This window comes from Stegostoma tigrinum, chromosome 17 (assembly GCF_030684315.1).
Source record: "Stegostoma tigrinum isolate sSteTig4 chromosome 17, sSteTig4.hap1, whole genome shotgun sequence".
Classification (NCBI taxonomy): Eukaryota; Metazoa; Chordata; class Chondrichthyes; order Orectolobiformes; family Stegostomatidae; genus Stegostoma; species Stegostoma tigrinum.
Window position 1 is genome coordinate 11,155,226 of NC_081370.1, and position 16,727 is coordinate 11,171,952.

A 16,727-nucleotide genomic window follows, 5' to 3' on the forward strand; every position below is an offset into this window, starting at 1 on the left:
TGCAACGCTCTCTCAGTACTAAACCTCTGACAGTGCAGGACTCCCTCAGTACTGACCGTCTACAGTGCAGCACTCCCTCAATACTAATCCTCCAGTACAGCACTCCGTTAGTACTGATATTCTGACAGTGTGACACTCTCTCAGTACGAATCGACGGACACTGCAGCATTCCCACAGCTGATCCTCTGACTCTTCAGCGCTCCCTCACTACTGATCCTCCAATGGTGCGGCCCAACCGCAGCTGTGACCCGCCAACAGTGTAGCACTCCCTCAGTACTGACCCACTGATGGTGCGGCACTCCCTCACTAGTGCCCCTGCAACAGTTCAGCCCTCCCTCAGGACTGACACTCTGATAGTGCAGCAATGCACTGTTGATGGTAAAACATTCCCTCAGTACTGACTCTCCGACAGTGCAGCAATGCTATCGGACTGAGTCTCCTATAGTACAGCATTCCCTCAGTACTGTCCCTCAGACAGTGGGCACTCACTCAGTACTGAGCTTCTGACGGTGCAGCACTCTGTCCATACTGACCCTCTGACTCTTCAGCACTAACCATCCAACAGTGCAGCACTCCCTCAGCACTGACCCTCTGACAGCGCAGCACTCCATCAGTACTATTGGTCCGACAGTGCGGCATTCCGTCAGCACTGAACCTTTGACAGTGCACCACTCTTTCAGTATTGGCCCGTTGACATTGCAACACTCCCTCAGTACTGACCCTTGGAAATCTCAGCCTACATTGCTGTGGATTAGGGCTTATACCCACAGCATTTGATTCAGATATTCTTGTACAGAGGCCAATATTCCAGTCTGGAGACAATGTTCAGCATTTTTAAATCTAGGTTCGAGTTTGATTTTTACCTTTGCTTTGGTCACATCTGGATCGATTGGATACTTTGCCTTAAATATCTGCTGCACCTCCTGCTGTGGGCTGCAGGACACAGGGAGAAAACACTTTATGAATAAAATTCAGCAACGGAATGAGAATTCTGAGAATCCACACAATGTTTATATTGTTCTCTGAACGGGAAGAATTACAATGCAGAAAAAGAGTACCCAACAGTGAAACATAAACCCAACTGTCTACGTCAGGAGGCTTGTGAAAATGTGATGACTGTCAAACTGCTGGTGAAGTATTAATAAAGCACAAGAAAAACAGCTCAGGGTTCACACAGCATCAGAAGATGAAATGAGAGTTTAGGCATACATTGCAGGGTACAGTGCCATGAGGAGGGAGCACAGGATGAATCTTCTGAAGTAAAGCTGAGGAAACCAGAGCTGGAAACAGCTGCTTGGGAATCTCAGGCCTGGAGAATGTCAAGTTTTCCATAGCTGAGCTGTAGTCCTGGGAAGTCCTCAGATAGAGATGCCAGACAGACTTTCAGGCCAGAATGGAAAAGGGGTACTGATCTTCCCACAGTGTGGCATTCCCTCAATACTGACTCTCTGACAGTCAGTGCGACCACATCTCCAGCAACCATCTCTCCTCACAGGAGTGGTGTTAATATGGCACTGGTCATTCTTCAACTGGGGGTTGAGAGAATTCAGCATTATCTATTATTCCAGGGAGGAATTTTTGTTCTAATTCGTGGGATGTGGGCCCATTTATTTCTCAACCCTGGTTACCTTTTAAAAAATGGTGAGCTACCTTCTTGAACTACTGGTACAGGTAGACCCACAATGCTGTTAGGAATAAGTCAACCCTCTCCTCCCTGGAATCAGCCTAGTAAATATCTTTTGACCTGCACACAATGCCAATATATCCTGCCTTAAATACAGAATCAGAACTGTAGACAGTCTCTGTCAAAAGTGCTGTGGCAGATTCTTACCTTCCTGATCAGGTATCTGCCTAGGTACTAGGCTGAATATAGTCAGTCACTACGTCACTTTCACCTGTTTAGTTGCTTCCATCGTCGAAAGAAGTCCTCAGATGACATGTCTGTGGGCTGGAGAAATTTGTTCACTGTGATAGGCAGCTTAACAGAGATGTTCTGTAGCACACCGTCATGTCTGTGTGAATGAAAACCACAACAGGAGGATGACAGGATAAACAGAGCAAGCTTTTTCCCACTCGAATATCTGCATACTTGCTTTCACCACAGGTTTCTACCTGAAGTGGATCCCAAGGATTGGTACCTCGACAAAGTCAGAGATACACTCAATGTTTAACATCTGCTGAATCTGGGCACCACCTTCAAGTGTGGGGCTGACAGGCTTGAGTTGAACATTCAGTTGTAGAAGACAGTTAAAGAAATGATCATATACAGAGTGATTCATGAATAAGATATATAAAAAGCCATTACATAAAGATATGTAGAGTTATTCGGCCATGGGACAGGTTAGAATGGACAAACTTCAGTTAACTGGTTACCTTGTTGGGATACAGTGAGAACAAAGCGACCATTCAACATCGCTGCCTCAGCTCTCAGACCAGCATTACACAGAACATAGAACATTACAGTGCAGAACAGGCCCTTCGGCCCTCGATGTTGTGCCAAACTGTGAACTAATCTAAGCCCCTCCCACTACACTATCCCATCCTTATCCATATGCTTATCCAAGGACTGTCTAAATGCCCCTAATGTGGCTGAGTTAACACATTGGCAGGCAGGGCGTTCCACACCCTTATCACTCTCTGAGTAAAGAACCTGCCTCTGACATCAGTCTTAAATCTATCACCCCTCAATTTGTAGCTATGCCCCCTTGTACAAGCTGAAGTCATCATCCTCGGAAAAAGACTCTCACTGTCCACCCTATCTAATCCTCTGATCATCTTGTATGTCTCTATTAAATCCGCTCTTAGCCTCCTTCTCTCCAATGCGAACAGACCCAAATCCCTCAGCCTTTCTTCATAGGGCCTGCGCTCCAGACCAGGCAACATCCTGGTAAATCTCTTCTGCACCTTTTCCAATGCTTCCACATCCTTCTTGTAATGGGGCAAACAGAACTGCACGCAATATTCCAAATGAGGCCGCACTAGCATTTTGTACAGTTGCAGCATGACATCATGTCTCCGGAACTCAATCCCTCTTCCAATAAAACCTAACACACTGTAAGCCTTCTTAACAGAACTATCAACCTGGGTGGCAACTTTCAGGGATCTATGTACATGGACACCAAGATCTTTCTGCACATTCACACTACCAAGAATCTTTCCATTGACCTGGTATTCTGCCTTCCTATTATTCCTCCCAAAGTGAACCACCTCACATTTATCAGTATTAAACTCCATTTGCCACCTTTCGGCCCAATTCTACAGTTTATCCAAGTCTCCCAGCAACATTCTTCCACACTGTACACCACTCCACCGACTTTAGTGTCATCTGCAAACTTACTAACCCACCCACCTATGCCAGCATCCAAATCATCTGCTGTGATTAGAGGAGCTAGCTACATTCAGCACTCAGTCTCAAGGCCTGATTCACTTTCAAAGACACGCAGTCATGGAATACTACAGTGAGGCCTTAAATAATGACTAGTCTTGGACCTTAGCTCGTCTGGTCTATCATCATTCTCAGCCATTTTAGAAGCCATAATTTGTCCAATTGTTTTGTGGATTTGGTTTATCAATCAGCACTAAGACCTGGTCACACTAAATGTCACTGATTTTCAAAACAAAAAGGTAAATCAATTCACTTTGAAATAAATCTTAGGATTAGCAACGAACAGTTGATAATACAAAACCCGTAAACATCAGAAGTGTAGTTGGGATCTGAACCAGGAGCAAGTTCTAAAAAAGAGGACTCTTAGTTTTTCTGTGATAATGGGAACTGCAGATGCTGGTGAATCAAAGATAACAAAGTGTGGAGCTGGATGAACACAGCAGGCCAAGCAGCATCTTAGGAGCACAAAAGCTGACGTTTCGGGCCTAGATCCTTCATCAGAAAATCTTTTCTGATGAAGGGTCTAGGCCCAAAACGTCAGCTTTTGTGCTCCTAAGATGCTGCTTGGCCTGCTGTGTTCATCCAGCTCCACACTTTGTTATCTTGGTAGTTTTTCTGTGTTGTTTACATTAGCTTGAGAAGTCAGTGCTTTCAAAACCCCATTCAATTAAACCAGGAACTGTGAACACAGTGTTGACTGTAAGTCACCATAAACATTTTTCTTCTTGATGGGAACACTAGTGTGGATTTGTGTCCCATCTGTCCCAGAGAGTGACGGATACTGGAGATTTGCCTCTGCTGAGGTGACAGGAGTTTACAACGATGTTGCCAGTAACCCAGGGTGAGGAGGTGTAAAAATCAGCTTTACCTCCAAGGGTCAGGATAAGGATTTAAGTAACTTTTAATCAGGAATCTGGTAGCAGCCATGTGTGTCTGACAGGAGGCTGTAAGCCTGAGTCCAGGCTGTGTTAGATACACAGCTTTGGGCAGTACTGAAGAAGGCCGGCAACGTCAGAGCTCTTTCTGTTCATATGACTGCAAAGCTGGAATTTAAGAATTCCACACCATCCCCTGCCTCGGGGACTTCCAACTAAGCTTCCTCCCACAAACAGATCTAGCCAGAAATAAAAATAAAAGGTCCTGTAACTGACTCAACAAGGGTGCGCTGCATGAATACGAATGAGAAATCTAACATGCTGTTATAAAAATGTAACCACTTTCCAGTGTTTAAAAGGCAGACTTCTGTAACAAAACATTGACGTGCACAAAATAAATACTTTCATCAGATTCAAACATCAAAAGAATGATTTTCTTTGATTGTCATCAGTGTTGCAGCCTTCATTATTTTTATTTCTCATTTTTGGTTAGGTATCCAGGGTTAAAAGTGAACAATGACCTTTGAGCAGCATATTGTTTTGGAAAGAAAAACAGAGCAAACTAGACAATGTTTGTTATTGGGAATTGCAGTGGTGAGGTAGATACGTTGATTGCTACTCCCAGAACGTGACAGACATTTTGGCATTGAGAAATTCAAGGACTGGGCATTGATTCGATGTTGAAATAGGTCTCTCACGGGCGGTATGGTGCGAGGCAGCCAATCTCAGAGAAGGTTGAAACAGCAAGTCTATGTATGTGTGAGGGGTGTCTCACCGCGTGTGTGTGAGGGGTGTCTCTGTGTGCATCTATCTGGGTCTTGTCCTTCACTTTGCTTCTTACCCGTACAGGTCGCTTGGCCAGCTCCCACATCCTCACCATGTCCCAACAAATTCCCTCCTCCACGGACACTCAGTCCTCAGTGACCACCTCTTCCTCCCTCCAGGAAAGTTTGTGTCTCTGTAACACTTGTATCCCAGGGATAGTGCGTGGTCAGTCTCACTGCTACATAGAGACTGTTCAGTGAAACAGTCAGTTCTTCAGATTAGAAAGTGAGCTGTAGAAACACTTGATCAGGTTCGAAGATACAAAGAGACACCAGGAAGCTGCCTGCACTCAGGAGATGACAAAAATATGCATGACTCTTCTTGTTTGACTGCTGGTGAGAGACTGGTGAAGAATTGTGAACACACATTTTGTGCCATTGGGAAAAAAAAGCCATCCAACTATAATGATTCATATTTCCAACACTAGCATAGCTACCATTCATCTTCATCCACTTCCGTTCTCAGGAATCTGGGTAAAAATCGGCAATCACTGCAGTTTCAGATAATCTACAGCCAACAAGTGGAAGAGCTGCTCTCTCCTTACTGAATTGGACAGGATTGTATCAGCTAGCTCACAAGTCAGTGTTGGCTTTCAAATAATTCTTTTCACATAAAGGATATTGGCTGAAAGATTTCCCGGGTAGATAATCACTGAAGTAAAATCGACAAATTTGGTCAAAGTCTTGTTACCATAAAAAATGTACATCCGACCTGCAGGCAGTAAGAAAACCTGGATTAGCAGATACATGCCACTCAAACATACGCATTAAACAAGCCACTACAAGATTGCCATTTTCCTCATCCTGTATCCCTAGATTCAATCCCATTCTCAAAATATTCCTTCCCATGATCCCAAATAATTTCAGGTCACTCCACAAGCCATGAAGAAGGAGATCAGAATTCCAGGACAGCTTCACTTTCAGTATGGCAGTGAAAATGGATGCTAATGCAACATCTGCTCACCTTCAACAACCACGAAGCAGAACAAGTAGAGGGTAAACATTGATAAGGCAATAAAATATGCTCAACCTGAATAAGAAGAACTTTATTTTCTGCTGCTGACTGGGCCCCCTCTGGTCTGAAAGGTGCTGGGGTCAGGGGAAGAGGTCCATGAGCACAAATGGCCTTGAATCTCAGGCAGTGACAGCTGGCATGCTGCTGAATGGCTGGGGCATTATAGGGTGACTTGAGCTGGCTTTGTCTCTCTCAATGTAGTCTCAGCAGGGAGGAAGCACGGTCAATGGATTGGCAATGGGAAGCCAGCTCACAACGCTGCCAGACTGAGCCCTGTGCAGCTACCCACCAGCCAAACCAGCTTGAACACAGAAGAAAGCCTCAAAGCAAATATTCTGTCCCTAACATTAGAAAACAGTAACATTAGAGAGCAAAAGAGAGGGAGAAAGTGAGCAAGTATTCAAAAGGTATCAGAACAGAACAGCCCTCAGAGCAGGAATGGTGTCACAAAGATGCCGTGAATGTGGTGGGCTCTTGACAATGAGTGATGGGGAGTAGCCAGCAATGCCCAAATCCTCAAAAATACACCCGAGTCACTCTGGGATGGGCTATCAACGTTGAAATGAGTAAAACTGGGAGAGGTGCCTCTGAAACCTGCTCTCATTGCTTCAGAGGATGCAAACAGCAGTGAAATGGGACCACCACAGGCCTACTCATGTTCCCCACTCAAACATCAGATCCACCAACAACAGTAACGCTGCAGTGTCAAATAATTCTGGGAACTGCAGGTGATGCACAGCAGACCAACCAGCAGTATTTCTGGCAGTTCCTCATCTCCCAATCTGGGGGCCAGAGAACAGTTCATCAAGTCTCTTCTCTTCAAATGTCACTGTAACTGCTCGGTCATTTCAGTCTGTCTCCAGTCGGTTTCAAATCCAATAGGAAAACTGGACGACGTGGGGAGAGTGCACACCAGACTCAAGTATCAGACTGAGAAGGTGGGGCTGTAAGTGAGGCAGGGGGTTGTTGGGAAGACAGTAGAGGAAGAGAGAGTGACAGAGATACAGAGAAAACAACTAAAACTTACCCAAATTCTGTCTAAAGTCAGATTTCAGACCAATCTGCAAAAGCAGGTTCTCAAATAACACGCCATTATTTTTGCAAATAAACCTGAAAGACAGAAAAAGTGACATAAGACAGAGAAACAGCCAGCAAACAAAGCTGAGTGAGCAAATGAAAGTGTGAGTGAGAGAGCACACAAAAGGCAGTGAATGAGCTGGAATAAGTGAAACAAGTTTGGGAAGATGCTTCCATTAGTAGGAGAGTCTAGGATTCAAGAGCACAGCCTTAGAGTAAATGGAAGATCTTTTAGAATGGAGATAAGGAGAAACTACTTCAGCCGGAGAGTGGTGAATCTGTGGAATTCACTGCCACAGAAAGCTGTGGTGACCAGGTCATTAAGTACATTTAAGACTGAGATAGATAGGTTCTTGATTATCAAGGGGTTCAAAGGTTACCGGGAGAAAGCAGGAGAATGAGGTTGAGGAACTTATCAGGCACGATTGAGTGGTGGAGCAGACTCGGTGGGCCGAATGGCCTAATTCCTGCTCCTATGTCTTATGCTCTTACAAGGACAGCAACACAGAGAATAAGAGAGAAGGTAAGGGAGAGAGAACAAGATAAAAACAGTGAAAGTGAAAGAACAAGTGAAGAGTAAGATTTGATTTGATTTACTGTAGTCACACGTAACTAAGTACAGCGAAAAGCATTGTTTGCGAGCAGTACAGGCAGATCATTGTAAGCAAGAATTTACAGATAACAGCATGCTTAGACAGAGTAGGGCACACAGGTTACACTCCACAAGAGGTGCACAAAGCAAGATCAACATTGACGAGATCAAGGTTAGTTGAATTAGACAGTCCCATTCATCAGTCTAATAACACCAAGAAATAAGCTGTTCTTGAACCTGTTGTTGCATGTGTTTAAGCTTCTGTATCTTCCGCCTGAACATGACGTGGAGATGCCAGTGCTGGACTAGGGTGGACACAAGGTCAGAAATCACTCAACACCAGGTTATAGTCTAACAGGCTTATCTGAAGACACAAGCTTTCGAAGTCTCACTCCTTCTTCTGGTGTTCTTACCCAGCAGAAGGAGTGAGGTTCCAAAAGTTCGAGTACTATAGATGGGTCAGTTTTTGTCCAGTGCGTGTAGGAGGGCTTCCTGACACAGTATGTAGACAGGCCAACAAGGGGCGAAGCCACATTAGATTTGGTACTGGGTAATGAGCCCGGCAAGGTGTTAGATTTGGAAGTAAGTGAGCACTTTGGTGATAGCGATCACAATTCTGTTACGATTACTTTAGTGATTGAAAGGGATGGGTGTATACCACTGGGCAAGAGTTATAGCTGGGGGAAAGGCAATTACGATGAGATTGGGCAAGATTTAGGGAGCATAGGATTGGGGAAGGAAACTGCAGGGGATGGGCACATTAGAAACGTGGAGCTTATTCAAGGAAAAGCTCCTGTGTGTCCCAGATAAATATGTACCTGTCACGCAGGGAGGAAGCTGTAGAGCGCGGGAGCCGTGGTTTACGAAGGAGGTGGTCAAGAGGAAGAAGGTGGTTTATGTTAGGATGAGATGTGAAGGCTCAGTTAGGGCACTTGAGGGCTATGAGGTAGCCAGGAAAGACCTAAAGAGAGAGCTCAGGAGAGCCAGGAGGAGATACGAGAAGTTTTTGGTGGATAGGATCAGGGTAAACACGAAGGCTTTCTATAGGTATTTAAGGAATAAACGAATGACGAAAGTAAGATTAGGGCCAATCAAGGATAGTAGTGGGAAGTTGTGTGTGGAGTCAGAGGAGATAAGGGAAGCACTAAATGAATATTTTAAAAGAGTATTCACTCTAGAAAACGACAATGTTGTCGAGGAGAATGCTGAGATACAGGCTACTACTAGACTAGGTGGGATTGAGATTCACAAGAAAGAGGTATTAGAAATCCTTCAGAGGGTGAAGACAGATAAGTCTTCTGGGCCAGATGGGATTTATCCTAGGATTCTCTGGGAAGCCAGGGAGGAGATTGTCGAGCCTTTGGCATTGATCTTTAACTCATTGTCTACAGGAATAGTGTCAGACAACTGGAGGATAGCAAATGTGGTTCCCCTGTTCAAGAAGGGGAGTACAGACAACCCTGGGAATTATAGACCAGTGAGCCTTACCTCAGTTGTTGGTAAAGTGTTGGAAAAAGTTATAAGGGATAGGATTTATAATCATCTAGAAAAGAATAAATTGATTAGGGATAGTCAGCACGGTTTTGTGAAGGGAAGGTCGTGCCTCACAAACCTTATTGAGTTCTTTCAGAAGGTGACCGAACAGGTAGATGAGAGTAAACCGGTTGATGTGGTGTATATAGATTTCAGCAAGATGTTCATAGAACATAGAACATCACAGCACAGGCCCGGCCCTTCGGCCCTCGATGTTGTGCCGACATGTCATACCGATCTGAAGTCCATCTAACCTACACTATTCCATGTATGTCCATATGCTTATCCAATGACGATTTAAATGTACCTAAAGTTGGCGAATCTACTACCGTTGCAGGCAAAGCATTCCATTCCCTTACTACTCTCTGAGTAAAGAAACTACCTCTAACATCTGTCCTATATCTTTCATCCCTCAATTTAAAGCTATGCCCCTGCGTGCTCACCGTCACCATCCTAGGAAAAAGGCTCTCCCTATCCACCCTTTCTAACCCTCTGATTATTTTATATTTTTCAATTAAGTCGTTCCCCACAGTAGGCTATTGTACAAAATGCGGAGGAATGGAATTGTGGGAGATATAGCAGTTTGGATCGGAAATTGGCTTGCTGAAAGAAGACAGAGGGTGGTAGTTGATGGGAAATGTTCATCCTGGAGACCAGTTACTAGTGGTGTACCGCAAGGGTCGGTGTTGGGTCCACTGCTGTTTGTCATTTTTATAAATGACCTGGATGAGGGCGTAGAAGGATGGGTTAGTAAATTTGCCGATGACACTACGGTCGGTGGAGTTGTGGATAATGACAAAGCATGCTGCAGGTTGCAGAGAGACATAGATAAGCTACAGGGCTGGGCTGAGAGGTGACAAATGGAGTTTAATGTAGACAAGTGTGAGGTGATGCACTTTGGTAGGAGTAACTGGAAGGCAAAGTACTGGGCTAATGTAAGATTCTTAGTAGTGTAGATGAGCAGAGAGATCTTGGTGTCCATGTACACATATCCTTGAAAGTTGCCTCCCAGGTTGACAGGGCTGTTAAGAAGGCATACAGTGTTTTAGCTTTTATTAATAGAGGGATCGAACCATGAGGTTATGCTGTAGCTGTACAAAGCTCTGGTGCGGCCGCACTTGGAGTCTTGCGTACAGTTCTGGTCACCGCATTATAAGGAGGATGTGGAAGCTTTGGAAAGGGTGCAGAGGAGATTTACTAGGATGTTGCCTGGTATGGAGGGAAGGTCTTATGAGGAAAGGCTGAGGGACTTGAGGCTGTTTTCGTTAGAGAGAAGAAGGTTGACAGGTGACTTAATTGAGACATATAAAATAATCAGAGGGTTATATAGGGTGGATAGGGAGAGCCTTTTTCCTAGGATGGTGACGGCGAGCACGAGGGGGCATAGCTTTAAATTGAGGGGTGAAAGATATAGGACAGATGTCAGAGGTAATTTCATTACTCAGAGAGTAGTAAGGGAATGGAATGCTTTGCCTGCAACGGTAGTAGATTCGCCAACTTTAGGTACATTTAAGTCGTCATTGGATAAGCATATGGACGTACATGGAATAGTGTAGGTTAGATGGACTTCAGATCGGTATGACAGGTCGGCACAACATCAAGGGCCGAAGGGCCTGTACTGTGCTGTAATGTTCTATGTTCTACAAGCTTGCGCTTTCAAATAAACCTGTTGAACTATAAACTGGTGTCGAGTGATTTCTGAGCTTCTGCCTGACAGAAGAGGTTGCAGGTGAGTATTACCGGGGCAGGATGGGTCTTTGATGATGTTGACAGCTTTTCCATGGCGATGAGAAGTGTAAATGGGGTCCATGGGTGGAAGGTTGGCTTCTGTGATGGTCTGGGCTGTGTCATCAACATTCTTATGGTCCTGGGCATGCCATACTAGGCTGTTATGCATCCCAACAGCAATAAGCAGAAAAGTTGGCACAAGAGAGAATAAGTGAACAGGGTGAGCAAGAGAGAACTGTGACAGCACAAAGCACAAAGAAAATTACAGCACAGGAACAGGCCCTTTGGCCCTCCTAGCCTCTGTCAATCCAGATCCCCTATCTAAACCCGTCACCTATTTTCCAAGGATCTGTATCTCTCTGCTCCCTGCCCAGTCATGTATCTGTCCAGATACATCTTAAATGACACTATCGTGCCTGCCCCTACCACCTCCGCTGGCAACACATTCCAGGCACCCACCACCCTCTGCGTAAAGAACTTTCCACACACATCTCCCTTAAACTTTTCCCCTCTCACCTTAAAATCGTGAGCCCGAGTAATTGAGTCCTCCACGCTGGGGGGAAAAAAGTTTCTTGCTATCCACCCTGTCTTCACTTCTCATGATTTTGTAGACCTCAATCAGGTCCCCCCTCAACCTCTGTCTTTCAAACGTAAATAATCCTAATCTACTCAACATCTCTTCATAGCTAGCACCCTCCATACGAGGCAACATCCTGGTGAACATCCTCTGCACCCTCTTCAAAGCATCCACATTCTTTTGGTAATCTGGCAACCAGAACTGTACGCAGTATTCCAACAGAGTCAAACCAAAGTCCTATACAACTGTAATATGGCCTGCCAACTCTTATACTAAATACCCCATCCGATGAATGAAAACATGCCGTATGCCTTCTTGACCACTCTATCAACCTGCGCTGCCACTTTCAGGGTACAATGGACCTGAACATCCAGCTCTCTCTGTGCATCAATTTTCCCCAGGGCTTTTCCATTTACATCATAGTTCGCTCTTGGATTGGATCTTCCAAAATGCATCACCTTGTATTTGCCTGCATTGAACTCCATATGCCATTTCTCTGCCCAACTCTCCAAATTATCTATATTCTGCTGCATTCTCCGACAGCCCCCTTCACTATCTACTACTCCACCAATCTTAGTGTCATCTGCAAACTTGCTGATCAGACCATCTATAACTTCCTCCAGATCATTTATGTACATCACAGACAACAATGGTCGCAACATGGATCCCTGTAGAACACCACTGGTCACAGTTCTCCATTTTGAGAAACTCCCTTCTACTACAACTCTCTGTCTCCTGTTTCCCAGCCAGTTCTCTATCCAGCTAGCTAGTACACCCTGGACCCCATGCGACTTCACTTTCTCCATCAGCCAACCATGGGGAACCTTATAAAACGCCATATCGAAGTCCATGTATATGACATCTACAACCCTTCCCTCATCTATCAACTTTGTCACTTCCTCGAAGAATTCTATCAAGTTGGTAAGACATGACCTTTCCTGCACAAAACCATGCTGCCTATCACTAATAAGCCCATTTTCTTCTAACTGTCAATAGATCCTATCCCTCAGTATCTTCTCCAGCAGCTTCCCCACCACTGACGTCAGGCTTGTCGGTCTATAATCACCTGGATTATCCTTGCTACCCTTCTTAAACAAGGGGACAACATTAGCAACCCTCCAGTCCTCTGGGACCTCACCTGTGCTCAAGGATGCTGCAAAGATATCCGTTAAGGCCCCAGCTATTTCCTCTCTCACTTCCCCTGGTAACTTGGGATAGATCCCATCCAGACCTGGGGATTTGTTCAACCTAATGCCATTTAGAATACCCCACACTTCCCCCCTCCTTAAGCCAACTTGACCTAGACTAATCAAACATTTGTCCCTTACCTCAACATCCGTCATGTCCCTCTCCTCGGTGAATACCAATACAAAGTACTCATTAAGAATCTCACTCATTTTCTCTGACTCCTCGCATCACTTCCCTCCTTTGTCCTTTAGTGGGCCAACCATTTCTCTAGTTACTCTCTTGCTCCTTATGTACAAATAAAAGGCTTTGGGATTTTCCTTAACCCTATTGGCTAAAGATATTTCACGACTCCTTTCAGCCCTCTTAATTCCTTGTTTCAGATTGGTCCTACTTTCCTGATATTCTTCCAAAGTTTTGTCTGTTTTCAGTCACCTAGACCTTGCGTATGCTTCTTTTTTCCTCTTTGCTAGTCTCACAATTTCACCTGTCATTCATGATTCCCTAATCTTGCCCTTTCTATCCCTCATTTTCACAGGCACATGTCTGTCCTGCATTCTAATCAAACTCTCTTTAAAAGCCTCCCACATATCAACTGTGGGTTTACCCTCAAACAGCTGCTCCCAATTCACATTCCCCAGCTTCTGTCAAATCCTGCTGTAGTTGGCCTTCCTCCAACTTAGCACTCTTCCCTTAGATAGCCAATAAGACAGAACAAGCGAGAGAGCAAGTGAGAAGGCATGATTCAGAGCGAGGGAGAATAAGTGAAAGAGGGTGAGCAAGTAACCATAAGTGAAAGAGAGTACGCAAGAGCACTGACCTGAGAGAACAAAGGGAACTTTCTTGGGTGTGGTGTTATGTAGACCACTCTAGGCTTGAATGTGAGAATAATCTATATTCCTGATTAAATCATGCTCCTAGAGTATGCTTAAATGATTTGCTGCACATCATTTTAAAGTGCATAAAACATGCATTTGGGAAACATAGCTCAGTCCTTATCAAATTTACAGACAGTAAAGGTGAGAAAGTTCAGTCTGTCCCTTTCCAGTTTCTGTAATACCTGGAACTTCAACGTTGTCATATACAGGAAAATTGACTCAAATATTACAGTGCATTTGTCATAGAATCATATAATTTTACAGCACAGATGGAGCCCATTTAAGCTTTATGTCAATACTGGCTCCCAAAAAGAGCTACCCAGCTAGTGCCATTCTTGAGCACTATCTCCATAGCCCTCTATCTTCTTCACTTCAAACATATATCCAGTTCTCTTTTGAAACCTCCTCTCAAATCCGCCTCCTTTTGTCAGTCAAAATGTTGGCAGATTTTCCAATCCAGGCTCCCAGTAAGTCACCCAATTATGGTGTACAGTACCTTCCAAAACTGTCCTCAGCACTGGTGATCTGCGAGATCACCACAGGGCTCACATTTGGGAATACATCCAACAACAAACCACCTTGAGATGGATAGGTAGGGGCTGAGTTCACCAAATGGACGGATCCAAGGCCCAGAAGATCAGTCGATGGGAATACGGTGGGCTGTAAAAAAAGCAAGTATCATTACACTGTCTTACAAAATCTCCCTCTGTATGAGAGTGAAAGACTACACAGGATTTTTATAATTACAATACAGCACAATAAATGGCTCAAATGAATTTCACCAGCTTCAAAGCTTGCATTTACACAGTATTCTTTCCCATTTCTTGTACATGGTGTCAAATAATGTCATGTTGCGTTGAACTTCCATCTGGTTTCTAACACAGCAAATGGAGCTCAACATTCACTTCTCAATTTCTAAACATCTTCAGTACTGTTCAAGATGTCAACTCAAGGTGAGGAATAGGGTTTAGTTGCAGACTAAGGAGGCAGGAGTGTTTCCAATTGAAAGCCAGCAGCTTATTTTTCCTTTCAAACACAGACAGTGCAACACAAGCATCGCAAGTCTGAACCATGTTACTATACTAACAATGATCAAACTGGTACACATTGAAAATAGCCTCAAATAGGCATTACAGTGGGAACCATTTGTGTCCAAGTAGGATCACAAATTGGCAGAACCATAATGGAAGAATGGGCGGCCTTTAAAAAGCAACATGTTTGGGTACAGTTGACGTTCTTCACAATGATGGGAAAAGGTAGGGCAAACAGATCCGAAGTTCACTGGATAACAAAGGAGAAAGAAATGAATAATAAGAAGAAAAAGTGCAATGATGACAGGAATCAGGTAGAAAATACAAGTGAAAACAAAACTGCATATAGAATGTTCAGAGAAGCTGAAAAAGCAAATAACAGAGGCAAAGAAGGAGCGGAGCATAAAAAGAAACTGGCACCTAAACATAAATAGAAAACCCTAAATCTTCTTTAGGATAAAAAAATGACATAAGTTGAAAAAGTAGGTGTAGGGCTGATACTGGACGAAAAAAAAGGAATTACACATAGAGGCCTACCTGGAATATTAAGTGGGTATGTCTTCACCAAGGAAGACGATGCTGCCAAAACTGCACTGAAAGAGGAAGTGACTGAGATGCTGAACAATCTAAAAATTAATGAAGAGGGCAGTGAGAAAAGTTGACGCGAGTAGAGTTGATTAGTCACTAGGACCAGATCAGAATTATCTGAGAACACTGAGGGAAGTAATAGCAGAAATTGCAGAGAAACTGAATGAATGAATTAGCTTTTTTGTCACATATACTCAATGAGTACAGAGAAAAGTTTGTAGATGTCCACTTACAGCACCATCTTAGGTACAAAGGTACCTGGGTACAGTTTCTTTATTACAAGATCTTAGAAAATAGAGAAATAACATGTCCAGCATTGCAGAAAATAAAATCTAGAACAGCAGTCTTCCAACCCATATCAATCTGGCACCTAGCCTCCAGTCCGCCCTGGCTCCAGACTGCATCGAGCTTCAACTTGAGGATCATGAGGCTGGTAGATGGCTGGGAGGCTATCGTGCCAGGCTAAGAGCACTCTACACCGGGGGGACACTATGCTATGCTGCAAAGTTGTTACGTGGTGACAGACTGTTAAATTGCAAATTTTACACCCCTGGTCAAAAAAGGACGCAAGGACAAACTGAGGAACTACAGACTTGTCAGATTATTCTCAGTGGTGGGAAAACGTTTAGACCATTAGGCTACAAGAAGTATAAACAGGCCATTCCTTCTAGTTCTCCTTTGCTCAATTCTGAATTTATCCCAGACATACAGTCACACAGCACAGAAGCAGATATTTCGGTCCAACCAGTCCTTGCTGAACTTGATCCCAAATTAAACTAGTCCCACCTATATAAATGATTTGGATGAGAATATAGAAGGCATAGTCAGTAAGTTTACATACAACAAAGTTGGTGGCACAGTAAACAGTGGATAAGGTTTTCTAAGATTACAAAGGGATCTTCATGAAAACAGTCAAAGAGCTGAAAAGTGGCAGATGGAGTTCAAACTGGACAAACACGAGGCATTGCATTTTGGTACAACAAACAAGGATAGGTCTTATAAAAATTAATGATAGGGTCTTGGGTGGAGTTATACAACAGAGGGACCTAGGGGTGCAACCTTCAGGGCTATTGCTGCCTTTGGGCTCCTTATACATTTTTTTATTGAAATTAATATTCTCCTTAACTTCCTTAACTAGCCTTAACTTCCTTAATTATTCCTCTCTGAATCTTTCCTCCTTACTGAGATGACAGTAAATTTTCTGCGAGTCATGAATTACCTCCTTAAATGTTTGCCACTGCTTGCTTGCGGACATTCTTGCTAATCTATCCTCATTTCACTGTAAATTCCTATATTTAAGTCAAACACAGTTGCTTCAATAATGTTAAACTCTATCATGTTATGATCACTACTTCCTAAGAGATCTTTCACTCTGAGGTCATTTATTAAACCTACCTCAATACCCATGACAAGATCCAAGAAAGCTTGCTCCCTGGTTG

General features: G+C 43.8%; 1 protein-coding gene across 1 annotated transcript in view; it reads right to left on the bottom strand.

Moving 5' to 3' along the window:
• The window catches only part of LOC125459123 (AP-2 complex subunit alpha-2-like), a 97,740-nt gene that overhangs the window by 16,250 nt on the left and 64,763 nt on the right, over window positions 1–16,727 (bottom strand). Inside the window, exons 15-20 of the mRNA XM_048545060.1 lie at window positions 14,166–14,329; window positions 7,127–7,209; window positions 5,707–5,796; window positions 2,113–2,236; window positions 1,896–2,012; window positions 864–933 (exon numbers count right to left, since the gene is read on the bottom strand). Coding sequence (XP_048401017.1) covers window positions 864–933; window positions 1,896–2,012; window positions 2,113–2,236; window positions 5,707–5,796; window positions 7,127–7,209; window positions 14,166–14,329 — 648 coding nt within the window. The remainder of the gene's footprint in view (window positions 1–863; window positions 934–1,895; window positions 2,013–2,112; window positions 2,237–5,706; window positions 5,797–7,126; window positions 7,210–14,165; window positions 14,330–16,727) is intronic.